The sequence below is a fragment of the Microchirus variegatus genome (genome assembly GCF_963457635.1).
Source record: "Microchirus variegatus genome assembly, chromosome: 5".
Lineage (NCBI taxonomy): Eukaryota > Metazoa > Chordata > Actinopteri > Pleuronectiformes > Soleidae > Microchirus > Microchirus variegatus.
In genome coordinates, this window is record NC_139806.1 from 3754950 (window position 1) to 3782234 (window position 27285).

The 27285-nt window shown below is 40.5% G+C and overlaps 1 protein-coding gene across 1 annotated transcript in view; it reads left to right on the top strand.

Annotated features, from left to right (window-relative positions):
* The window catches only part of astn1 (astrotactin 1), a gene marked incomplete at both ends in the record, with an annotated part of 401060 nt that overhangs the window by 84285 nt on the left and 289490 nt on the right, over positions 1 to 27285 (top strand). The window contains 3 exons of the mRNA XM_083888886.1: positions 2976 to 3157; positions 23311 to 23579; positions 25159 to 25301. Coding sequence (XP_083745012.1) covers positions 2976 to 3157; positions 23311 to 23579; positions 25159 to 25301 — 594 coding nt within the window. The remainder of the gene's footprint in view (positions 1 to 2975; positions 3158 to 23310; positions 23580 to 25158; positions 25302 to 27285) is intronic.

The following is a 27285-nucleotide window of genomic DNA, read 5'->3' on the forward strand; positions in this document are numbered from 1 at the left end:
GAAGATTTTAGAAGATAATGTGATCATGTGATCACATATAGACAAACTTAAGACACAAGTTAACATTTATTCATTCAAAACAAATAAAAACTTACTTAATGTAGTCTAAGCACAAATAAAAGCTTAGGCTAGCTGCCTTTTTCTCCCAGAAGTTACACAAATAAACTGTACACAAACATAACACAAACTGGTTTATATAGATTTTTGAAGTTTATGGATCGATTCAGAATTGTGGATGATTAGAACCTCTTTGACCACCGCTCCTCCGTTACTCAAACTTTGCGTGGCGTTGGAGCCAGTCCGCGTTCACGTCGTGATCTCTGCACACGTTGGAACAGACAGTTTAACGCTTTAACCCACTTCGCCTTTCTTCTTTTACCGCGGCGTCGCTCTTCCCCGCGTCGTCTCCGTCCTAATCCTCGTCCGTCGCCTCCGACACAAACGCTTGCATCGTCGCGTCGCGTTCTCTTCTTTTGGATCAGATGGTTTAGATCTCCGCGCTGCTGCGCCGCCGCCACGCGAATAAACCAAGTCGCATTAGCGTATGGACTTTGATCAATTATAGAATATCCACTAATGGACCCCTTGTGTCGCTCCATTCCATTTTCCTTGACGCTCTTTTCTCCTCCTCCTCGCGACATCTGTGTACAAAATGAGATTTACATTATTTAATAGCTGCTGGATGTGGCGTAATATATTTGGGTAATAGATTTGTGTATACCGCGCTGGGGTCACGCTAGCAATTAGCGTAATAGTCCTTGCAGTTGGGCCGCGGCGTATAAGAATGTGCACTGTCTGCCGTACTTTAAACGCTGGCACTAAACACAATGTGATGTGCGAATTTCTAATTAGAATTTGGTAAAGGGATTAATGGCCCCCCGCTAACAACAGTGGAAACCATAAAAAAAAGTGTTTACAGAATGCAAATAGGCCGCATAGCAATTACTAAAAAAAATATTCTATCGAGAATATATTCTTTTTATGAGGCGATAAAACACAGTGTAGTACTTAAACGACTTTTAGCCTCTTTGAATTGTGTATTGTAGTGATTTAAAAGTAAAAGAGGACGCCACGCTTTATGTCGCCTGCATCTAATGTAAATTTCTCATGAAATCTTTGTTTTTAAGTTTATAATATGACGTACTGTCAGGGCTGTTTCTAGCTGTTTGGGGGCCCTATGGTGAGAGACTATTTGGGGGGCCCCTATTTTTTCAAATTCGTTAGGTAGAGATTCCTTACTTTTTCTGATTACCCCACAAACACTAGATGCTTTGCAAATATATGCATAAAGGTACTTTTAATTCTCAAAAATATAATAAAATATGAGTTTGGGGGCCCCCTGGTGTCTGTGGGGCCCTATGCAGCTGCATAGTCCGCATATAGCAAGAAACGGCTCTGCGCACTGTACATTTAGTTTGATTTAAACGTATTTGCGAGTTCCAAACATGAATATACCTCAGCTGAAGTGAGTGGAGAACATAAAGGACAAGTCGTGGATGGACGGAAAGTTTAGTAAAAACACAATAAATCTGCAGAAATAAATGTTTTTAGAGCGGGTAGCATCTCATGACTTATGGGTCAGGCTAACGTAACGCACAATCACCCATAAATATCACCCTTACATACATTTATAATCATTGTGCTCCTGTGTGTGTGTGTGTGTGTTTTGGCAATCGCTGATACTTGGAAGAGCTTGTAGAGGAATTTAATATCGTCTGAGGAGCTGAGGTGAACGAACGCTTTCCGTCTGTTTCCGCTGCTGCTTCTTCCCCCTAAAAAAATCAATGTTTACTCCTCTTAATCCTTTTGGAGTTTGATCATTTATTCTCATTTGTGTTCTCTTGCAGTTGGAGACGTAAACTCTGCAAAGCTCCCGTGTGTTTTTTTACAATAGTATAACCACCAAATAACAGCAGGCTGGTGAGCACATGCTGCTTGATACGCAGGTGTTTGCGTTGAACTTGTGGTTCGGTGAACAGCTATTCAACTCGGCAATATTTAAAGGTGCCATATGTAAGAATGTGGCCAAAAACTGTTACTACATTCAAATTCAAAACACAGAGGGTCTTTTAGGTTTTCGTTTTCTGACTGACTGGCAACCCGTGGTTGCTCGGCAGCTGAGACTCTACTGACTGCAATGATTGGTAGACGGTGGTAGGTGGCGCCACATCACGCCAAAACATGATTTCAAAACATAAACATGATTTGCAGTCTGCAAAATATGTTTTTGTAATGCAAATATTTTGTCTGTACTGTTGTTGTTGGTGAGTTCAGTTTGTTATATGAACATTATTCCTGAGTCTCTGTGACATATTAGGAGGATTTTATGGCCAGTTGATTTAGATTTATTACATAATGCACCTTTAACTGCACGATGATGACGCTTCTGTGACTAGAAAATCAGCCTTTTTGCTTGAAAAATGTGGAAAAGCCCAATAAAAACATTGATCAAAAATGGCTTAAACATGACTTTTATTATCTGGCGCGTCTTTCAACAGGCTTTTAGCGAGGATTTTTGGTCACACTTTAGACTACGGAACACATATTTAGCATTAACTCGGTGCTTTATAACATACAAATGTAGCATACTAGCCCTTTATTAGAAATCATTACATAAAGTACATATTAATACCTTATTTTACCTCTATCAGGACATGAATTAAGATTTTTCCGACTTAAGGTGTTAATATGTGCTTTCAGAGGGTGTTGATTTTTGTTAACACCTTCACATGACGCTCTGCCAGCGGCGAATTCACAAGTTTTGTAGGGAGGTCTGGGAGTGGCGAAGCGATTGCTCGAAAGGAGGGAAAAATAGGCTGCGTTTAGGGCTTCACCAGGACCAGGACGTCCCGGACGCTATGCTCGCTAAAACCCTGTCTTTCAAGTTCTTCAGTCATACAGTGACGTGTCCTTGGGGTCTTGTTTGTGCTGCTCTCCCTCGTCCTTTAATTCCCCTCTTTCTCTTCTCGTGGCAGAGATCTCCGGGAACACGGAGGACATCCCGCTGGTGCGCTGGCGGCAGCAGTGGCTGGAGAACGGCACGCTGCTCTTCCACATCCACCACCAGGACGGAAGCCTGAGCCTCCCCGAGCCGACCGAAGACCCCGCCAGCAACTCAGCGAAGGAGGAGCTCCGCATCCTGCACATCTCTGTCATGGTAAAGCTGACTGTTCTCACAGTAAAGCGGCTTAGAACGGACGACTGAAATGTCCTCCTCTTTTTGGTAAAGCGCTTATTTAATTACGCCGTAATCTGATAAAGCTGACATTTTGTTTCCCAGTAAGACGGATGTTTTTACACTAAAAGACGAGTTTTGAAGCACTACTTCGGATGGGTGTCATTATGATCATATATCGAAGGTGGGTCAAAATGTCAATTTGGTGATAATGGAGCCTCCTCATGGGGGCGCTGCTCAAATGAATGAGGGAAGAAGAGGGAGTTTACAGTGGGATAATGGCTTTTCACAGATGTATCGCGATATGATTGTCTTATGGCAATATAATTTGCGTCGTGGACCACGTATCGCAACGTACCCTGTGATTCTCCGCCCCCGAGTGATACAGAGGAGCCTAAATATGGAGTTGTTGCTCGTATTTTTTAATTCCCACGCGATTAATTTAAACTGATCATAAATATCGACTGCGTCACCTTGACGACGAACAGTCAGGAGCTTAAAACCAGATATCAGTGCACTTCACACATCCGGGAGTGGAAAAACAAACATGTACTAGTTCCACTTTGTATATTTTTGCATGCCTGCGCTGCATCAAGCCCTTATCTGCCATGTCGGCAGAGTCGGAAATGAATCCTTAGATCTCGCGGCTTCCTCCTCCTCCTCCTCCTCCTCCTTGCCTGAGGAAATGTATATTCATTAGATCTTAGATATGCCACACCTACTCCCGTTGCCCTTTTCCCCAGCCTAAAGACATTACAATCGTGCTTTGATGGATGATATGTGTTTTGCACACATTGAAAGCATGTTACAGCCGCACACACACGCACACAAGCAAGTGATTAGTCAGCTCGAGACTTTTTGCCAGCAGCAACATCTGCCGAACGGTAGCAGGACGTCCAAGGCCCGCTGCATGTTCGCGGGCCACCTCAAACGAACCCGCCGACCTTGACTACTAGCAAACGTCGAGTCGATCCAGCGGGCCAGACGGGGTTGTGACGCCATTGTTATCACGGCGTGGACGTTCCGCTTCTTACCTCTTCGATTTTCCTCTAATCTCACGTTTTCTACTCCCTTCTCCATCTGCATTTCACATCCCATCAACTCCAGGGTCCGGGGGTCTTTGTGCTCCCTGCTTCGCTAATTCCTCATCCTGAAAGAGCCCCGCGAGCAGCGACGCTGCCACCAGGCTGCTTTCATTAAGGTGTGGGTAGAGAGAGACAGAGAGGGATTTGCATGCAGATATAAGCAGACCGTGACAACAGATGGAAGTGGTGTTGCCGCTGAGATCTCCAGGCCTCGGTGCAGCTTGCCACCCGGCTGGAGGCCCTGACCTATAAATCCAAAGCCATGTCACTTATTCGGTTCCTTGTGGATACAAAAAGGTGTCCTGTGAAGGCTGCGCTACACCATTCTTTAAGCTCAAGCCAACACCTGTCACTGGAGTGTATCCACAGAGGAGGCTGCGGGGGGGGGGGGGAAGCAGCAGACGGACCGTACAGGTCAGAGGTTCATTATGCAACATGTAGCCTCGAAACAAACAATACCTTTTGTAAATATAGAACGGACGTAGGTTGGTTTTCATCACTGCAAAAGTAGTACGTAGTACCTGCTGAACGTGGGCGGAGTCATCACTGCACGGCTGCATGAAACTGCCGTAACATCGAGTGACTATAGTGACTTGTAAAAGCAGTTGTTTTCAGTGAAACTGAATCGTTAGAATCAGCTAATTAAAGCTATTACTGTCACTGGACTGAATGCTAGGCGCGTCAACGTAAGCGAATAGTAATGCATGACGCATTTCCATGACAACTGACTGGAAAAATACGCGCGTGACGCCATGTTTACGTGCCGCGCCACCGGAGTCCAGGAACCGTTTACCAGTTAGCTCCGTTAGCTGCGTTAGCTCCTTTAGCACCGTTAGCGTGGTGCTAAAGGAGCGGTCTGTTTATGTTTATAAACTGGAGCGGTCTGTTTATGAAACGAAAAGAGCAGCGCTACAAATAGCGTAGCGTACCTGTGTTACTGCGTACGCGTGCCTCTGTTTTTAAAGTTTAGCGTTACTTCGGAGACTCATTTTAACAAATCGGGGAGTCACGTAAACATGGCGTCACGCGCGTCTTTTTTCCGGTCAGACGTCATGGAAACGCCGCATGCGTTAATGCGCGTTAACCCGCCGTTAACGCATTAACATGCCCAGCACTACGAAATACACCAGACTCCACAGTTATAAAATATTGAGATTTTAGACGTTTCCTTGCAAATTACAGGATATTAACCCAAGTTTTTAAGGATTATTAAGTCTTTTTAAACCAATCTACTTTTGGCATCGTTCGGCTTGATTCTTGTGTCGGCAGTCTGGCAACGTCAAATTTTAGTATCACCTCAGCTCGCTTGGAACTTCGCCAGAGCACGTACTGCTCATACCTGGTACCAGGTTCTATGCTAGTGGAAACGCCATGCTTGGCAAAAAGTTTTTGTGATTTCTTTATTATATGGTGCAAAAAAAAGTATTAAAGTAGTAAAATCAGATTTTTGTCCACACGGAAAAACACAAAAAAACTTTTATCAAAACCTCTTTGACTATCACTAACCATCAGCAGCAAGATAGATAAACACATACATACATAACTGTTCTGATGAGGTCTTGAAACTTTTTTTCAGTTTATATAATGTTTCCATTAGTGATATATGCTCTGTCTGGCTGCAGCTCTGTTGCCAGGCAACAGTGGTAACGTGGTCCTCCATACAACACAATATCTCATTCCAGTTTGGCCTCGTCTGTCTGCGGAGACGCTGAGACTTTGTCCTCCGATGAAGCTGGAACCCTAGATTCGTACGCGGCTATCTTCTCGTTCCCGGTGGAGTTCGTTATCTCAGAAACCTTTAAGACCCAACAAACCAAACCACTGCGAGTACTGCAAGATCTAAAACTACAGAGCAGGAAAAGTACATAAATATTGACACGCGGTGACAAAGGAGCACATTTTTTCATTTAAAAGCTGCCGACTGAAGCTGAAAGAACACTCTGAATTGTTTACAGCACGTCGACCATGTTATCCAACAACCCGAGGTTTGGTTGGACTGCTCTCAGGTCTGCGGATCTCTGGACAGGTAAAGTCTCAGCGAGGCAAGCGGAGCGTCTAATCTGCCACAGTCGGTCGTCTGGCGACTCGACTCGCCCCGCAAAGAGTGTTTGTTTCTAATGGATGAGTCGGGACTCATTTGGGTATTTTTAGGCTTGACGGCGAGCCAGACTCATTATGGGCCTGGTCCTGAAGGAGCATCGGGTTCAGTCAACTGCACCAAAACCTGGGGCCCGAGGCCAGGAAAGTGATTTTCTGTCACAGGCAGAGAGGCCAAACGGTCGTCTTACCTGAGAAACTGTGTTTTAAGGTTACAAAATAAACAACGTTGGATAATATCTGAATTTGGATACTTAGGAAAGAGTGTTTGCAAAATGTTACACTTATATTTTCAAGTCAGAGAAACAGTTTAATACTGGATTTAAACTGTTTTTGATCTCTGGGAATGTGCTCAGGCAGCATTCAATCCCAGCATCCCATGCAAGAATAAGAGAAGAAATACAAGGAATGTTAGTGTTAATTGCACTTTTGCAAGTTTTAAGCAGATTCAGCCAGGCTTTTATTGTGAAAGAGGCTTTATTCCCCAGGCTTTTTGATGTGCACCATACTTCTACCCGCGCTTTACACATCCAACAAGGTGACCACAGTGTCCTTCATAGGCTGCGCCTGGTCATCCATAATAGATGACCTACCTTTGTGTGTGTGTTTGTGTGTGTGTGTGTGTTTGTCTGCAACCAACACCAAGTGAAACACTGGCAAAACAAACACTTGTCCGAAACTTAAGCTTAAAACGACCAAAACGAGGTAAAAAATTAAATCCCAACAAACACTAGTGCAGATAAAAAGACTAATACTAATACTAATACTTTAGCTATTCTTGTTAGCATAGCATAAATCGATAAGAATCCTGATTTTTAGTTTAGCAACGACCAGCTAGCTTCTGAGCTATTTAGCTCGAGCTACTATAGCTGCTTAGCAACTAACACCCATGTTCTTTGCTAGCCTTGTTGGCATAGTGAAGGTCAACACTGTTAGCCGCTAACTTCTAGCAACCCACATTGTTAGCTTTGCAATTTAAAAAGTCACTAATACTTTATTTTATCCAAAAGTTTATATTTTTGGTTGAATTTTTATTTAAAATATATCGCAACAGTGCAGCGTGGACAGAAAATGCAAATTGGACAGCGTGTGGTTCGATAAATGTTGATTTAATTCAAGTGATTTAGTCCATCGTCTGTAATTATTCAACTCAAACAGGAAAAAAAAGGAAATTCAGTAGTGAGAAAAATCATCAACTGCTGCACTGTTTTTTCTAAGAATCAGCATGAATCATCCAAATTTGACTTTAAAAACAGGCTCCAATATTAAGTGTGGCTGATTAATTTGTCCGGTCCTCAGCTCCTGTGTGTGTGTCTGTGCTACACTCACTTCAGACATTTTAATTTGCAGTTTTTAATAAGCTGTTTTTTTTTTTTTTTTGCTGCAGCACTTAAATAAATCAGTCCAATCCTCGTATATACAGTGCAGGGACATTTAAAATACACTGAGTCATTATATGAATGTTTAATACGGCTTCTTAAACTTTGACGACAGGAGATAGAACGTTGTGGAAGCATTGCAGTAAATTCCAAACTAATGATATTTTTTTGTCAATAAGGTCTCAGACAGCCGTAGTTTTCAGGTTTTGTCCGACATGCAGCGTCTTCAACAGTTGCAGAGCAGGACCTCGTCACTTGTGCCATTATCCATTATGCTGGCCGGTGTTGGACAAGAATGGGCCACATTTTGGTTCACCCAGCATGGCTGCCAGCCTGCCCTCGCGGTACGAGTTTGCCGCGGATCAGTAGTGTGAAAACAGCCCCTCTCTGTGCCCACTCAGCCCGAAAGGTGAGGAGCAGTCGAGTCTGTATAAGAGCCGTGTGGCGTCGGACGGTAATGGAAGCAGATTGTGCCGGGCGGCTCCTCTATTCAAGTCTGGAGGAAACAAATTGGAAGGACATGCAGTACTTTTAACGCCGATAATGGAAATTCATCAACGATGTACCTCCCTTTTTATTCGGTATTATAGGTCAGATTCTAGTCAAAATCACTGGATGGGATAAAAGCAGAGGCGATTCTAGAGTCTGTAGGGGCCCTAAGTAAAAATTCCCAGGGGGCTCTTCCTTCCAACCAGTTCATCACCATTATATTATAAATAATCTGACACCAACGAAAAAATTTATGAATTCAAAATGTTTTGTTTTTTTTCGAAATGAATGAAATAACATGGAAAAACCTTGTAATTAAAAAGTATGTGAAAATATAAATGTAAACAACAATAAAATACTGTAAATAGCTTTTAAAAACCTATATAAACTTAGTAAAAAAAAATACATTACACTGTAAAAAAAAACACACATTATAAAACAATATAAATATATAGAACAATAAAATACTGTAAATAACTGAAAAAAACAACATATATAAACTGAGTAAAAAAAGATATGCATTACACTGTAAATAATCCTCTTCATTTTCCAACTTGAGGAACGATAACTTCACACAGGTTAAAGTGAGGTGGGGCCCCTTTGGGGGGGGGTTTCCTACTGAGATGTCATTGCAAATCGCCCATTGTTTTTTAAGGGGGACGGAGAGGCGGCTGCTCACTGCACATTTCAGTAAAAACAGCCCTCAGGCTCCGAGTGTCGGGGGGCCCCCTATCGGCTCGGGGGCCCCAAGCTGCGCCTCTGGATAAAAGAAGAATAAATAAATGTCATATACTGTAAGAACAGGCTATAAGACTCTGATATCAGTTTAGGTTCGGAAAAACTACAGAGTCATTGCTTTCCTTCAACGACAGCTCGAGCGTTCCCCCCCCTGTCGATAACCACTTTATATTCTGTATAAAATCACTTTGAAGTATTGCTTGTCTTTGATAAATTGGTCTATTTTTGTTTTAGTTTGCTGAACTGTGGTCAGGGAAATTCCCCCGTGGTGTCACGGTTCTTTCAAATCCCCATATTCGCACACAAAAACAAGATTGCTGGTGTGAAAACAACACATCTCTGCATTAAAATCCCCCCCTTTTTCGCTATGTTAAAACCTAATATTTGATCAAATTATGTAGTAAAACAGGTTCATGATTGCGATACAGGTGATGTACCATTATTTCATTTCATATTACCGACAATTCAACCAATAATGGTTAACTGGACTGAGAGAGAGAGAGAGAGATCAATAGAGAGGATTTCTATTTGTCTGTTGTTTTTTCCCATTCACCCTCTCGCTCTCACACACACACACACACACACACGCACACGCCCACACACACACACACACATTCTTGTACTTGCTGCATACTGAGGACTGGGTTGCTAACAAAGTGAGGACCAGCATTTCCACTTTATAAATCAACACAATTACAAATATCTACTTCATGAATGACATCTACAAAGAACTACTGGTTGCAGTACCATAAAATGTCTGCAGGTGGAAGGGCTGGAAAACTTTTTCGATTTTTTTTTTTTTAATTTTTGGTCCAACATTATACAAAAACGATATACAATACTATGTCGACCAAAATGAAAAAAATAACTTGACCAAAAATCTTTGGTCCAACATTTTACAAAAACGTCATACAATACTAGGTCGTCCAAAATTTAAAAAAAATCTTTGACAAAAATGGCATACTATACTATGTCGTTTGAAAAAAAAATTTGACCCAAAATTTCAAAAAAAAAAATTTGACCCAAAATTTCAAAAAAAAAAATTGACCCAAATTTAAATTTTTTTTTACAAAAACGTCATTCTATACTATGTCGTCCAAAATTTGAAAAAAAAAATTGACCCAAAATTTTTGGTCCAAAATTTGAAAAAAAAAATTTGGTCCAAAATTAAAAAAAAAAATGATGGTCCAAAATTTGAAAAAAATAATTTGTTCCAATATTTGAAAAAAAAATTATGGTCCAAAATTTGAGAAAAAGTCGTCCAAAATTAAATTTTTTGACAAATTGAGTATAGCATGTTATTGCAACCTAAGGAAGTGATTTCAATGAAAACAAAGTGAGGACCGGCCAAAATGTCCTCACTCCGTAAAAATGACCTCACTTTGTTGGTTAAAAACCCTCACTGGTCCTCAGTATGCCGCAAGTACAAGAACACACACACACTCAGCCTGGATTTATGGAAAGCAACAGGTCAGCGTGACACAGCTCTGCTCCGCGGGATGTTGACATTCATCATTCATGTGGATGTGATAGCATTGGTCGTGTAAATCTTAAATCGATGCGGCCCTGACCGCTTGTAAAGTTGCATCCCCGGCTCGGTCCCGCCGCAGCGCGCCGTGTTTTTAAAAAGCCGACAGAGCGAGACACACCAACTCCACCCCCCCCCCCCGCTGCATTTGTAGTCCTGCTGAATCTGTGATGCAGACAACACAGCGCCATGGAGAGAGGAGCGCTAAAATGGAATTTCCTGTGTTGGTGGAAACAAATAATTGGTGGGCGGTTACGCTTTTCTACTAAAGCCCCACTCGTATCGACGATGGATCAAGCGGCGCAAGTTATTTCTGACACTGTTGCGCTACAATCTCCGTGAAGGCAGAACTGTTTTTGAAGAGATGTAATTTCCACCGAATATGAAACTTTCGCTACCACGTTCATTCCATTCAAGGTGTGACAGGAATAGAGAATGATGATGATTCAAACACAAATAGAATACTGCGTTGTGTATAGAAGTCAAGTGGGAGCATAGAGGAGTGAGGCTGGGACACAGTGGAAGTGTGCGCAGTGTGTTCCAGCTGCCTCGCCTGATCACACTGGGAGCGTTCTCTGCTGCTGTTCAACTCAGGCTTTGCATCTGAAAAATCATCATAAACTCGGTACGAAGCTGCTCATTCGTCGCTCCCATTAAGCCCCGTTGAAAAGAAAAGGAGTGGATTCACGGACTTGAAACACTGGAGTGTGAGTGCAGAACGTGGTGTGTGACAGACACACTGTATACAGACGTTTCAACTGTGGGGAAAGATAATTTTTCCCTTTGTAAACAAAGCAGTTTATTCACTTTGCAAAGCATCCAACACTGGGGGGAAGAATTCAACGGCACAAAACAAAGGAGTTTATTCGTTTTGCGAAGCATCTAACACTGGGGAAAATAATGTAATGGCACAATTTACAGCAAAAATACAAAAGGAGATGGAAAAAAGTACTTTAGACACAATTCTGTATGCACCTTAGATTTAAGGTTATATATAACCGAGTTTCATTAGTAAGCTGTTTTCTTATTTTGTTATGTTTCTTCAGAAAATCTTTTGGAATGAAACATAAAGATTAAACATGAAGTCTAGGAAGCTAGCTGCGCTTGCTAAATAAAATAAACTAAGAAAATGGATGCTAGTTGCTAAGCAGCTGACTGCTATTGCTAAGAAGCTTGCTGCCAGCTGGTGGCTAAGCTAAGAATGTGGGTACTATAGTTGCTAGAAGCTAGCAACTAACTATGTTGAAAGCCATTTTGCTCATAAGACTAGCACATTACATGGGTGTTAGTTGCTAGAGCTAAAAAAAAAAAAAAGCTCAGAGGCTAGCTGGTAGTTGCTAAACTAAGAATGTGGGTGCTAGTTGCTAGAAGCTAACTTCTAAATTTATTGTGATTCACTTTGCTCACAAGACGAGTAAAGCACATGGTTGTTAGTTGCTAAGCAGCTATAGTTGCTAGAGCTAAAAAAAAAGGGCAGAAGCTAGCTGGTAGTTGTTAATCTAAACATGTGGGTGCTAGTTGCTAGAATCTAGTGGCTAACTATGTCGTGAGTCACTTTGCTCACAAGACTAGCAAAGAACATAGGTGTTAGTTGCTAGAGCTAAAAAAAAAAGCTCTGAAGCTAGCTGGTAGTTGCTAAACAAAGCATGTGTGTGCTAGTTGCTAGAATCTAGCGGCTAACTATGTTGAGAGTCACTTTGCTCACAACAACAGCAAAGAACATGGGAGTAAGTTGCGAAGCAGCTATAGTTGCTCGAGCTTAAAAAGCTCAGAAGCTAGCTGGTAGTTGCTAAACTTAGAATGTGCATGCTAGTTGCTAGAATCTAGCGGCTAACTATGTTGAGAGTCACTTTGCTCACAAGACTAGCAAAGAACATGGGTCTAGGTTGCTAAGCCGCTATAGTTGCTTGAGCTTAAAAAGCTCAGAAGCTAGCTGGTAATTGCTAAACTAAGAATGTGGGTGCTAGGTTCTAGAAGATAGCTTCTAAATGGGTTGTGATTCGCTTTGCTCACAAGACGAGTAAAGAACATGGGTGTTAGTTGCTGAGCAGCTGTAGTTGCTAGAGCTAAAATAAAAAAAGCTCAGAAGCTAGCTGGTCGTTGCGAAACTAAGAATGTGGGTGCTAGTTGCTAGAATCTAGTGGCTAACTATGTTGAGAGTCACGTTACTCACAAGACTAGCAAAGAACATGGGTGTTAGTTGCTAAGCAGCTATAGTTGCTTGAGCTTAAAAGGCTCAGAAGCTAGCTGGTAGTTGCTAAATTAAAAATGTGGGTGCTAGTTGAGAGAATCTAGCGGCTAACTATGTTGAGAGCCAATTTGCCCACAAGAATAGTAAAGAACATGGGTGTTTGTTGCTAAGCAGCTATAGTTGCTAGAGCTAAAAAAGCTCAGAAGCTAGCTGGTAGTTTCTAACTATGTTCAGATTTACTATGCTAGCAAGGTATTTAAGACATTAAACCTACTCATAACATGGTTTGGTGTCTTTCATTTAACCAATTTAACCCTACATGTAACATTTGTCAGGGTATGGAGCACACGTGCGGCACATTTGCGGTTCATCCTCTGTGACATCGCTTCCAAGATACCTTACTTTTTCCTTTTTTTTAAGAAAAGTAAGTTGGCAAATGAAATGCTGATTTAACAAGCATTCGTGGAACAGAAAGAAAGAAAGAAAAAAAACCTGGCAACAAAAATCTGGGACTGAGCAGAATAGATAATTCATTTTGCTAAAGCTTCTGTCAATGTGTTCTACCTGTCGCACACGAGCTAATCAAACTAGAGCTGGGACGCAGAAGGACCCAGAATCTTGTCTCCCGCTCACATCCAGAATCCGTTCTTAGAGATTCATGAAACTACGAAGCCTTTGTTGTACTCTGTGGTAATTTTATTTCCGTCTTTCCGCTGTCGCGTTTGCTTCGTGCCTCTCGGGCAGCAACGCAGGAACAGTCACTCAGACTGGATGTGGCACGGCATCAGATAATTTCCGCTCTGAGTCAGGATTTCAGCGAGAAGGTCCAGCGTCTTATAAAGGAAAGCGCGGCGTGCTTTTAATAAATCAGACGTTCACAGGGGCTGAAATGTTACATGCTGCCCCGGCTGATTTATTGTCCCTTTGCAAATGTGGAGGGCATCAAAGTGGCCTCTTACTGAAAGAAAATGAACCGTGGACTTTTAGCCCCAATTTAATTTCCTATAGACACAACCTTGAATGAAAGGGAGATAGAAAAAATAATAAATAAATAGAAAAAACACAAAATGCAAAGGCAGCTTTGGCTGTTTCAGTGCCAATTTTTACCTTTCACTTTATCAGCGTTGGAGTCGCTGTCACTCAGGATATTTTCCCTTCATGTCACTCACTGCTGGAGAATGAAAGGACATTTTATTATTGCCATGCCGGTGTAAAATAACATATCTGGGTATTAACATTGTCAACCTTGCTCATATTTTGTGACACGGAACGGTATTTGAGATAATTTAGCTCGTCTCACAACTTTGAACTAAAACCTTTGTAATTATCATCACAATTCCCCTGTAAGTAATAAGTGAATATCATACAGTTTTGTGCCAAACAGCTAAGCTATCGTTTCCCCCTCCGTTCTAGCGTGTATTTCTAATTTTCATAGTGTTTGTAGATACACGGTGAAAAAGCTCTCGTTCGCCGGGCGCCACTGCATGAATTAGTCACATCTGAACAAGTGCAAAAATGAGTTTGGGATTTGTGCAGGGAAACTTTCGGATTGAAAAAATCACTCAAACAGTAAAACATGTGCGACGTGTAGAGAGACCGGCCCCGATGTGTAGAAATGTAAAAGAGTAAATGGCAAAATTATGAAATATTGAATGCAAACGTTAATCCTTTGCAGTAGCCCAGGATTTGTTGCATGAAAACTGTTTTTCATGCAACAGATGCTGGGCTACTAAATGCTAAATGGAGAATTCTGACTTTAAAACTCAGAATTTTGACTTTATTGTTAAAAAAAATTGACTTTAAAACTCAGAATTTTGACGTTATTGTAAAAATGTTGACTTTAAAACTCAGAATTTTGACGTTATTGTAAAAAGTCTGACTTTAAAACTCAGAAATGTGACTTTATTCTAAAAAGTCTGACTTTAAAACTCATAATATTGACTTTATTGTAAAAAGTCTGACTTTAAAACTCAGAATTTTGACTTTATTATAAAAATTCTGACTTTAAAACTCAGAAATGTGACTTTATTCTAAAAAGTCTGACTTTAATCTCAGAATTCTGTCCACCTGTAGTTCTGAGTTTAAAGTCATAATTCGGAGTTTAAACCGGCCCGATGTGTAGAAATGTGAAAGAGAGTAAATTGCAAAATGATGAAATATTGAATGCAAACGTTAACCGTGCACTAATCTTTGCAGTATCCCAGGATTTGTTGCATGAAAACTGTAAATGTTTCATGCAACAAATGCTGGGCTACTAAATGTTAAATGAGAATTCTGACTTTAAAACTTTAAAAAATGTGACTTTATTCTAAAAAGTCTGACTTTAAAACTCAGAATTTTGACTTTATTGTAAAAAGTCTGACTTTAAAACTCAGAATTTTGACTTTAAACTCAAAATGTTTACTTTAAATGGAGAATTCTGACTTTAAAACTCAGAATTCTGAATTTATTCTAAAAAATCTGACTTTAAACTCAGAATTCTGGCCACCTGTAGTTCTGGGTTTAAAGTCATAATTCGGAGTTTAAACCGGCCCCGATGTGTAGAAATGTGAAAGAGCAAATTGCAAAATGATGAAATACTGAATGCAAACGTTAACCCTGCACTAACCTTTGCAGTATCCCAGGATTTGTTGCATGAAAACTGTCAATTTCCCCTAATATATAAGTGCATCTTTATCACAGCTGATCAATGGCCGCCTTTGGCGATACTTTGCCTGTATTATATTCAAAGAAAGAAACTTCCTACTTCTATCTCGTCGCTGTCAGATATCCTCCATCTTTTCCGCCTCCCTGCGTCCCGACGCCTCTTATCCAAAGACTAAGTGACAGATTGATAGCTCGGCTCTAATGCCACGCGTGTTCTGTCGAGACGAGGACGGGCCGCGTCTTCTCTCTCTTTTATTTTTCCGCCCGAGAACTGGCGTGACGGGAGTGTAAGTCATGAGGAGCACTGGAGCCATTATAACATCATCCTCATCCGTTAGTAAGTGGATTACGGGGCCTGCAGCGCTGGCATGCTTTGATATGTGGTTTGGTTTTATTGGCTCGATAAGAGGACACAGTCCACTTAGTCCTCACTTTGACTCCAAGTAATGCCTAGCATTAAACATCTTTTCTTTCCCTTCCATATGAGTCCGTCTATGCGTGAGCGTTAATGCAGGATGATGGGTTTGAATTACATTTGTCACTGAGGTAGATTTGATTGCAAACCGTTTCAAGCACTTGACATTTAACATATTCCAGTTTACTCGGCGGCCGAGAGACAACGGAGGCACTTAACATTACACCGTAAACTTTAAAAAAAAAAAAAAAAAAAGGGCCCACGTTTATATGTTCACTTTTCAAACTAACAGATTCCCATAACTCCGGTCTTAATTAGAGCAAATTAACCTCTTTCCCAGTGAAATGACTGCACATTAACAAGTGACACTTCACTATATTTATTTGCACACACGCACCAATTAGTGACAGGGAGTTTGACTTGTGCATTTAACCCGTACTTATGACTCGCCAGCATTTACCTGCACCCCCGGGGACCTTGCTCAAAAAAGGCATTTCAATACATATTCTACAGACTGTGACTCCCTGTTATAACAGTTTAAATATCCATCACTTAAAAAAAAAAAAACACAAACCCTAACAACATTCACAACCATTCAAATACTTGAGAATACAGATTAAAGTGGCGGTAGTTGACTTTTAATATCATTATCCTGACTCAAGAGAAAAACAAAACTAAACAGATATTACCCACCAGTTTAGTTCATTAGTGTTCAACTACCCTGAAGGCTCCACACTAGAGAATCAGTCTTTCATTCTCAGAATTTTGACTTTAAAACTCAGAATATTGACTTTAATCTAAAAATTCTGACTAATCTCAGAATTCTGTCTTTAAAACTCAGAATTCTGAATTTAAAATTCTTTAAAATGCAGAATATTTACTTTAAACCCAGAATTCTGACTTTATTTACTTTATTCTAAAAAGTTTGAGTTTAAACCTCAGAATTCTGACTTTATTCTGAAAACTCTGACTTTAAAACTCAGAATTCTGACTTTATTCCAAAAATTCTGACTTTAAAACTCAGAATTTTGATTTTATTCTAAAAATTCTGACTTTAATCTTAGAATTCTGACTGTATTCTCAGAATTCTGACTGTATTCTCAGAATTCTGACTTTATTCAAAAAATTCTGACTTTAAAACTCAGAATTTTGACTTTATTCTAAAAATTCTGACTTTAATCTCAGAATTCTGACTTTATTCAAAAAATTCTGACTAATCTCAGAATTCGGACTTTAAAACGCAGAATTTTGACTTATTCAAAAAGTTATGACTTTAATCTCAGAATTCTGACTGATTTCTCAGAATTCTCACTTTATTCAAAAAATTCTGACTAAACTCAGAATTCTGAATTTATTCTAAAAAAATCTGACTTTAAAACTCAGAATTCTGATTTTATTCTCAGAATTCTGGCCACCTGTATTTCTGAGTTTAAAGTCATAATTCTGAGTTTAAAGTCAGAAGTCAAATATCTTTTCGCTGTTTGGCCCTAATCCTCTTCCGTAGTCTGTGGTCTCTCATGTTTTTTTAAATCAAGTCAACTCTGGCTCAGGCTTAATGTGAACACATATTAAGATAAGATAAGATAAGATAAGAAGTCCTTTATTCGTCCCGCAGTGGGGAAATTTCCAGTGTTACAGCAGCAAGACAATAAGGATAAGGATAATAAATAATAAACATGCATTACCAAACTGCATGTTAACTGACTGATATAGAAGTTAACAGTATATGATAATGGCAGAAATGTGAAGTCATGATCGTCACAAAGTATTTATTTATTGTTATGGTTCATTAATGGTTGTTTTGGGCCAATAAAATGTCAGACAACAGTGACAAATGAACGTTAATAATAACAATAATAATCTGCGTTTCCCCAAACGTCAAAATAACAACAATGTCCTCAAATCGACAAAAGAGGTTATTTGCACAAATGAAAACTTCCACAGCTCATTTAGTCATTTAATATCATTTTCCTAATGTAAGACAACAAAAAATAGATTAGTGCAGATTTATTTAATTAGTAAATATGTCATTAAACCTTAACATTTAAGCTCAGCGTCAGTTTTTCAAAGGTCTGTATTTGTCGAGATCAACAGTGAAATAACGACGCCTTCAACCCCTCACACTGTAGACTTCATTAAGGAGCCCAAAATGTGAAAATGGAGTCGTTAGAACGCAAATAACCGTGGCCTCCTTTTGTGACCACTGTGCATGAATATTTCTTGCACAAGTGCTTCATATCATTCCCTCTTTTGTCCTTGTACTATGCAGATGAGGCAAACAACCTATGCTAATTCGAGTCTTTAAACTTTAAACAGATACGAGCCATTGGAAGGAAAAAAAACAGACAAAACAACTCTTAGCGTAATTAAATGTTTCCGTTTAAAAAAATGTACAAAAGTGTTCAATGCATTTTTGCTTATCTTTCCCTGACCCTGCTGGTTTTTTCCTGAACAGGCACAACTTCATTATGATGATTCACTCGTCGTCTCACGAATGCAAATCGCTGAAATCAGATAAGGAATACGTCAAATCCAAGTGTCCAGAAAACTGCTTTTAACACCGCGGAGGAGGAGACGCGGTCTGACGTGCAGCCTTTGCGTTTCCTTCGCGTTCAGATCCTCTGACTCGGCTCTGGTCTCCTCTGCTGAGTCTTCTTTCCCTCAGAATTCCATCTGATCCTGTGTCTCCTGTCCCCCCCCCCCCCCCCCCCCCCGGTATAACTTGTCCTTGGGGCAGTGCCCTTCATCCGTCTAATCTCGTGCCCACGCCCAGTTCTCGGCACCCGTGAGTGATGCTGCTGCTGCTGCTGCTGCTGCTGCTGCTGGTGGTGGTTGTGTTGATGGTGATGATGTGGATGCAGATGCATCGCCTCAACCCCCCATAACTCGTGTGTCATTTAAATCAGAAAGGCAACGGGTCAAATGAAAAGTAGTCATGGGAGGGGGAGTGACCCAGTCGTCCGGACCTTGAGATGTACCATCTCTAAGATGTGATATTTAACCCTGTAAGACCCAAATTAAGAAATACCTACCTACCTATTTGACCATTCAGATGTTGTTGTAGGAGGCCTTAGATGCAGAAATCAAAGAGTTTTTGGAAAAAAAATGTTTATGTACGTTTTTAGAGAAACGTTGTAATTTTACAACGTTGGGCTTTGGTGGTAGCAGAATTTCTGTCTTTTTACTCACTTTGTCTGAACAACAATTCACAACAACTAAGGGTTTATTTGCAAGTTTGATTGCTTACTTAGCTCCATACATGTATATAACATTTAAAAATAATCACACAGTCATATTTTTATGAAATCATTTATTAAAAATAAATACATAAATAAATAAACAGGATAAAACTCTATCTTTTTCTAGCAACTTCTTCATTCCTTTTTTCTTTTCATGACAAACTTTCATTGTTAGTGAAAGTCCTAAAAACAGTTCTTGTCCTCTGAAAAGCAAAGGCGAACATCACACTTGCTGCATTGTGTGTTGGTGAATCCTTTATTGCAGCATCCTCTCCCTGTCTTCATGTCCTTGTGTACGTCCAACAGGTGTGCACATCTCTTGGATGGTCTCTTCTGATCATTCAGAGGCTTCATGATGTCACTGTCTGTGTTGCTGGACTCTCTTTGCCTTAAGATCATATCCAGACCAGAAAAATCTGTGTTGGGACTGATGAAATATTTCTTCGGCCAGCGACACCTGTCACGGTGCATGATGTGTTTGTTTGTTTTTGGCTCAAAGTCCATGTAATTATCAGCTGGACAGTTCATGGGTGGTTGGTTTACTTTGTCCACTTGTTGACAGACATCTTCATCTGAGTCTTCATCACTCTCATCAGTGTCATTGAGTTCATCTCAACTTCACTCTCTCCAGTTTGGATGATATCAATCACATCCTGCACACTGTATCGCGGCTCTCACCTTGCTGATGGCATTCTGGAAAAAAAAGCAATGAATTAACACGTATAAAAATGCTTTGTATATAGTAGTACATAACATGAAGGAATAAATAGGGTGGTGGACCAAGTCCTCTGGGTAGAAATGCTTTCAAGGCAGACAATACTGTCTGCTGATTGTAAGACACTTTGGACTAAAGCATCTGCTAAATGCCCTAAATGTAAATGTGAATGTCTGAGCCTATGGTCTCTACTTATCATACTAAAAGAAAAACATGCAAACCCCCACTTACATCCACACCCCACATTCAGGAACATTTACACCTTTCCCAGAACTGAATTGTCTGTTGATATCCTCTTTGTGGACAAAGACATGGGATTTTAGCTCAGTCTGATCAAATTAACTATGTATTTTTTTAGACATAAAACTTTAAAAACAGTCAAATTTGACCAGAACACAACACAAGGGTATAATGTATGTAATGTATACTGTTCATGTATAAAGAAAATCCTCTGTTTCAGGCAGTGATGTAGTGGAGGGAATACAACCTGTCTGTGTCCATTGTAACAAGCCTGCTATTTTTGCTACCACCAAGACCCAGTGTTGTAAAATTACAACAAATATGTAACAAGCTCTAAATGAAATTTGATGCATCTATTTCACAATAACTAAATATGTACATGTTCTACACATTATAATAACATCCAAAAAAAATATAAAAGACATTTTACTAACTTAAATCTGATGAATCCAGTCCAATGAAACAAAGAGATTTTGTTCGGAGGAAATCTTGAAAAGTTGTCTGCGTTCATGGCCATAAAGTGGGATTTATAAACAAATGTAACATCCACTAACATTGTTAGACTGAACAATAAGACCCAATGACTATGTACATGTGGTAAAAAACCAGATAAAATATAACAGATAGTTTTTAGGGATGGCTAAAGTTAACGTTGTAAATTTACAACCGTGGGTCTTACAGGGTTAAAGGTCCCATGTTATTATATCCTGTTTTTTCCCTGGTGTTCCCTAATGAACATGTCTGTGATGAAGCACCACAGCAGTTGAATCACCCTTGCCAAAACAGCCCTGTTCACAACGCTCGCTTTAGTAGTATCTCTCAGATGAATCCTCTGAGGCTGGAAGTTTGTGTAGACCTCTGTGCTGCACTGTGGAGCCAAGAATAGAACTTTTCGCGAACTTCCGTTTTTCGCCCTCGCCTGCACTTTGGCGTGTTTTACGGGACAAAGCGAAGATCCGCGAGTCAACAATTCCACAAATTTAGCATCTTGTCACGTCCCGAGGAACGTGGACGTCAACGTCGCGTGTTTTATCTCCTGTACTTCGACCGAGGAGCACCACAAAAACGTGACTGAGTCATCTTTTTTGACTAATAGGGCCCTCCAGAGTCCCAAATATAAGGGTTTAAATGATTAAAAAAGTTGTTTTTTCAAAATATGGGACCTTTAAAATAAAGCTTGTTTGAGGCTGATGACTCCGCTACGTGTAGCTTTTTTAACTCTCCTTTTTAACTACTGTTGGTTCTTTTAGTTGTCATTGCTTATTCACAGTACATTTCTTATTCTCGAGTTCCAAAACTTGGATAGTTTTACTTCTTTGGGACTCAAATATGTGTTTTAAAGAAGAAGAAGAAGAAGATGTAAGAGCCACCATAAGAGCAAAACACCACCTACATCAGTGATAAATTGACCGTGGAGCACCATCTTGACTCAGACCCCAGATGTTGTCTTATCCAGACCCTGGAACTGTAACTGATAAATCCTGGAGCTCCTCTGTGCTTTTACGGCACTAAAAGCAGACCAATCAACCAATCAGATCACTGACTGGAGAGACGGAGTAAACGTGGTCAAAAAGGGCAGACTCTGCAGCCACAGATGCCCTCGCTGGTTTACAGTAGAGACGGAAGGAGAACCAGGGCGATGGCCAAAGAGCGAGCGAGCGATGCCCCGCACGAGCCTTCTTCTTCTTCTGACAGCTTCTGTCAGCGACTCCAGCTGCTCCACCCCGCCGTCTGCAAAGAAGTGATCGCACGAGTCTTCTCATTCCTGCAGCTGTCAGACCGTACAACCGTGCACTGCCCAGACTCTCCGCTGACACACAGTGGACGTTCAGTGTGTTGTGTGTGTTCTGTTTAGTTTGCGGCGTACGGCTCTCAAAACCCATGAAAACACTTTTTGTTTTGTTGCCGTTTAAAGTCTTTTTTTTGTGTGTGTGTTTTTAGTCATTATTAAGTTGGGACCTTGAGACATAGTTTTGAATAGCTACGTTCTGAATAGCTGCTGCATACCTGTGCTTGTTGGCATGTTGTTGCAAAACCATAATAATCACCCACACATCTTGCACTAGCGTAACTTTTTACCCGCGGATTAAATTCTGCCAAAACGGCCCACTTATCCTCTCTGCTCGTCTACACAGTGCTGTGTCAGTTGGAGGGGGCGTGGCTACAGTAGAGCCCATGTGTGCTTCTTTCAACTAATATATTTAAAGGTGAATTATGTAATAAATCTAAAGCAACCGGCCATAAAATCCTCCTAATATGTCACAGAGACTCAGGAATAATGTTCATATAACAAACTGAACTCACCAACAACAACAGTACAGACAAAATATTTGCATTAAAAAAAAATATTTTGCAGACTGCAAATCATGTTTATGTTTTGAAATCGTGTTTTGGCGTCATGTGGCGCCACCTACCGCCGTCTACCAATCATTGCAGTCAGTAGAGCCTCAGCTGCCGAGCAACCACGGGTTGCCAGTTACGTCAGAAAACCAAACCAAAAGACCTCGGTATTTTTGAATTTGAATGTAGTAACCGTTTTTGGCCACATTCTTACATATGGCACCTTTAACCGATATCTTTTGCATTACTTAGCCAAACAACGTCAAACTCGGCGCCGCACTCACTCGTACCCGTGGCAAGACACCTGTCGAGTTTGGAATCACTCGGAGCATCGGTTCGAGAGCTACGCGAATAATAGACGTACGCGTTATATTTCGGACGAGCACAAAAAGAAATGGCTCATGTGAAAGTTGCACAAAAACAACACAGTTGTGACATTTACCTCAGGTTTGGGACGCATGTTAGTGCCAGGTCTGAACATGTCCGTCATTACTGTGAGATTTAAAAGCCTCCTGACACGAGTGTGTTGTTTGTGATGTTATCTAACGCTCTGCAAGGAGGCCATTAGGGTGTCCAAATTGCAAATGCGTGTGTACTTAAAAAAAGCATTTATTGCCACGCTTCAACGGTTAACCGTCGGGGAACACGGTTTGGTTACAGAGAAGTGATCACCGAGGAGAAGTCGTCGCTCGTGGCTTTTGACCCTTCCGTACTTGCGTTCCTATGGCCTTAAATCGCCTGAAGATAATCAGCACGGCGACGCTTCTGTGCTTTAGTTTGGAGGTGAAACAGCCCCTGAGAGCTGCTGCTATTCCAAAGCGCTGTAGGTGTTATTCTCCAAACTGCATTGGAAACGTTGTTCAAATTGCACTGTTGGCATCGCGACCGCGACTTTGATTTATATTCGACTTGGCAAGAGCCTCTGACTCTGTTCTCTCCTTTGAAGCCCTCTGATTTGTTTCTCTCCTCTCCTTTTTTTTTCCCTCGCTCTCCTGTCTCGTCTCCGTCCAACTGCCACCCCTCCGTCCCTCAGGGCGGGATGATCGCCCTTCTGTTGTCCATCCTGTGTCTGGTGCTGATCCTCTACACCCGCAGGCGCTGGTGCAAGCGCCGACGCATCCCCCAGCCCCAGAAGAGCGCCAGCGCCGAGGCGGCCAACGAGATCCACTACATCCCCTCGGTGCTGATGGGAGGCCAGGCGAGGGAGAGCCTGAGGAACTCGCGGGGTCAGGGGCCAAACTCCAGCGGAACGCTCAGCATCCGGGAGACGCCCATTCTGGATGGGTACAAGCAGGGTTTTGGGTAAACGACTACGTCTTAACTCAGTGATTAAGCATCACAATTGCACGTTGAGAGGTTAGAATTGTTATTTCTGGGTACTTTAACGGTACTTTAGAGAAAGAACGCGTACACAAGCTCATAGTCCATTCCAGTAACTTCGATTTCACTCACCAAGTGTCCGTCATTTGTGCGTCCTCATATTTCCCCCGAGCACTGAGTTGCACATGTGTGGGCATCGCTTGAACCTCTTTGCATTATCTCAAGACAGTTTCCATGGTTACAAACAATCTTGACTCGACGCATATACGTTTTTTTTTTTCAATTACTTTGCCGTCAATTATGGAAATCAGTGCTAAAGTCTAAGTTGCTAATTGTTGCTACGCAAAAATTAGAAAAAAAAACGAAAGAGTTACACAATGTTTTCACTTCATGCTTCGGTGAAAGTGATTCAGCTGTCTCCATGGTAATCACAAATGAGGTTTCATTGTATTGTCCGGATCGATCGTGTATTTGTTTCTATAGACACACACCCACACACACACACGTTTGTGCAACTTTTACTTTGGATGAATCGGATGATATTGCTGGAGAGGAATATTTAAAAATGAATTAATGAATAATTAAAAATTGAGAGGACAATAGGCAGAAGAAAAAAACTATAACTAGATATGAATAGATAATGTGTGATCTGCGCTTTTGCCCTTGGACGCGTAATTGACTTGAAGATCGTGCACGGAGAGTCTAAAATAGTGACATGTGTAAGTTTGTCAGTGGATAAGATAATTGGTAATTCGTAACAACAACTGATTAATGAATGCCTACTTAATCCAGTTGGCAGAGGTTTAGCAAAAATAACAGCTCAGGTGGTGGGTGGACTGTTAATATGTGCCCACAGTGTCAGGCGGTGAAACCATTTATCACATATTTTTTGGGTTCAGTCACATTATACATACCAAACAAAAAAAAAAAAAAAAAGGGAAAGTTAACAGGTGCTGTTTTATTTATGAAGCAATTTTCATACTTACATAAGCAACGTCCATCCATACATGAGGTAGAAACTGTTATTTGAGACATTTTAAGTCGGACATTAAAGGAAAATGTCTAAAGACGCTTATATCTCTGAGCTGCAGCTAACAATCATATTCATAATAGCTGAAACATGACAGAAACGAGAAAATGTTCACATTTAAGAAGCTGAAATATCACATAAACTAGAAAATATTCACTGTTCAGAAGCTGAAACGATCAGAAATCTTGTCTTATTAATGAAAAAAACCTCAAACCGCTAAATCAAATCAATCAAAATAGTATTTGATTAATCGAGGGATTGTTTCAGCCCTAATCAAAATACATAATCTAACATACATTAAATATAAATACAATATAATAGATTATTATTAAATAGAAATGTACTCTTGTTTTGTGTCTATTTCACATCATTTTCATATCAACAACAACAGCAGAAAAAAAAATCACATATAGCACCTTTAAGTTTACAAACTCCTTACCTTATCAGTGATTCATCTTACATTGTTATTTTATTTGGATACACTAAGGCAACATAACGTAACGCCACTCAACGTCTTCCCCACGTCAACAGGTATGAGTACGACATCACCGACCTGCGTCACCATCTGCAGCGGGAGTGTATGAACGGCGGCGAGGAGTTCGCCAGTCAAGTCACTCGCACACTGGACTCACTCCAAGGCTGCAACGACAAGAACAACATGGACCTCACACCTGGTAAGTGGACGAATATACGCACACACACACACAGTTCAGGTCAGGAGAAAAGAAGAAGAATGAAGTCCCCTCACAGTCCCTCCCACTGTCAAAGTGCATCAGGGCAAATGGATTTCAAAAATTCATTTAAATTATTCCTTAATAGGTTTGCAAATATTTTCGACAGATCCTTGTTCAGGGCGATGCCGACTAATGTGATGGTAAATTTCAAGTCCTTCCGAGATACTTTTTGTTTTTGAGAAGAAAGTCAGCTCACTGTCAAAGTGCATCAGGGCAAATGGAAAATTTCTCAAATTTCAAAAATTCATTAAAATGATTCCTTTGAAATTGTGCAAATATGTTCAATGGATCCTTGTTCAGGGCGATGTCGACTATTATGATGGTATATTTCAAGTCGTTCCGAGATACTTTTTATTTTTGAGAAGAAAGTCAGCTCACTGTCAAACTGCATCAGAGCAAATGGATCATTTCTCAAATTTCAAAAATTCATTAAAATTTTTCCTTTAAAATTTTGCAAATATTTTTGACACATCCTTGTTCAGGGCGATGCCGACTATTATGATGGTAAATTTCAAGTCGTTCTGAGATACTTTTTGTCTTTGAGAAGAAAGTCGCTCACTGTCAAAGTGCATCAGGGCAGAGAGATAATTTCTCAAATTTCAAAAAATCATTAAAATTATTCCTTGGAAATTTCGCAAATATTTTCAACTGATCCTTGTTCAGGGCGATGCCGACTATTATGATGGTAAATTTCAAGTTGTTCCGAGATACTTTTTTGTTTTTGAGACTAAAGTCAGCTCACTGTCAAAGTGCATCAGGGATCCAGGATCCTTGTTCAGAGTGATGAGATGGGGGAAGCAATCACCTACAAATGAATATAGATGTTAGTGAGAGAGGAGTGTTTTCAGATTAAGTTACAGATGGAAACAAACAAAGATCTACGCTTTTTTACAATGTGACACAATTGAAGTTATATCTCTCAGAGACATTGTTCACCGCTTTGGAAATGATCAAACTACTTTACATCTTACAGCAAAGAATATGTTTGAGGGTGGGGGTGGGGGTGGTGGGGGGTATATTTTTCACAATCAATGCACTTTGGAGTCTGACACCAAACCTCGGGGGAATTGCTCCTTGAAGTGGAGTGTTTTTAATGCAGGTAAAAGTCTCTGAATTTCAATTAGCGGCAGATTGTACGCCGCGGTTCATCAATAGATTAGTTCTGGTGACAGCGTTGCTACACAGTGTTCTTATAAAACCCAAACAAACAACCTCCACCCCCCCAGATGAGATGAGAGGGAGGCAGAGAAAACCCTGTGTGTGTTGTGCATTTAAGATGCTTAATGAGACGGACGAGACAAAAACAACGCTGCTAGTAGACCACGCATGGAATATTAAATAAACACAGAGGTCACCTGGAAAATGGATGTGGAATTTGGACAAAATAACAAAGATTCTAAGCAAAATCCTGGTCTATGAAGCTTCTGTGCAACGTGACGCTTTTCTTCTTCTGTCTCATTTTTGGACGTCTTCACAGCAGGATAAAAAAAAAATATATTAAAAAAAATGGAAAACATTCAACAATACCTGACCCAATTTCCTTCTTCTGACAAACCCTATTTAACTTCCATTGTGTCGTAATTTGAGAGAAAGTCCTGTCTTTTTAAAGGTACAGTGTGTAAAGTTTAGCCACTTCCAAATGAGGTGGAAAACCCGTTTGTCCAATGTGAACGCACAATGGTGCGAATCCAAAAATGTGTAAGTAATACATTTAAAGGTGCATTATGTAATAAATCTAAAGCAACTGGCCATAAAATCCTCCTAATATGTCACAGAGACTCAGGAATAATGTTCATATAACAAACTGAACTCACCAACATCAACAGTACAGACAAAATATTTTAATTAAAAAAAATATTTTGCAGACTGCAAATCATGTTTATATTTTGAAATCATGTTTTGGCATGTGGCGCCACCTACCGCT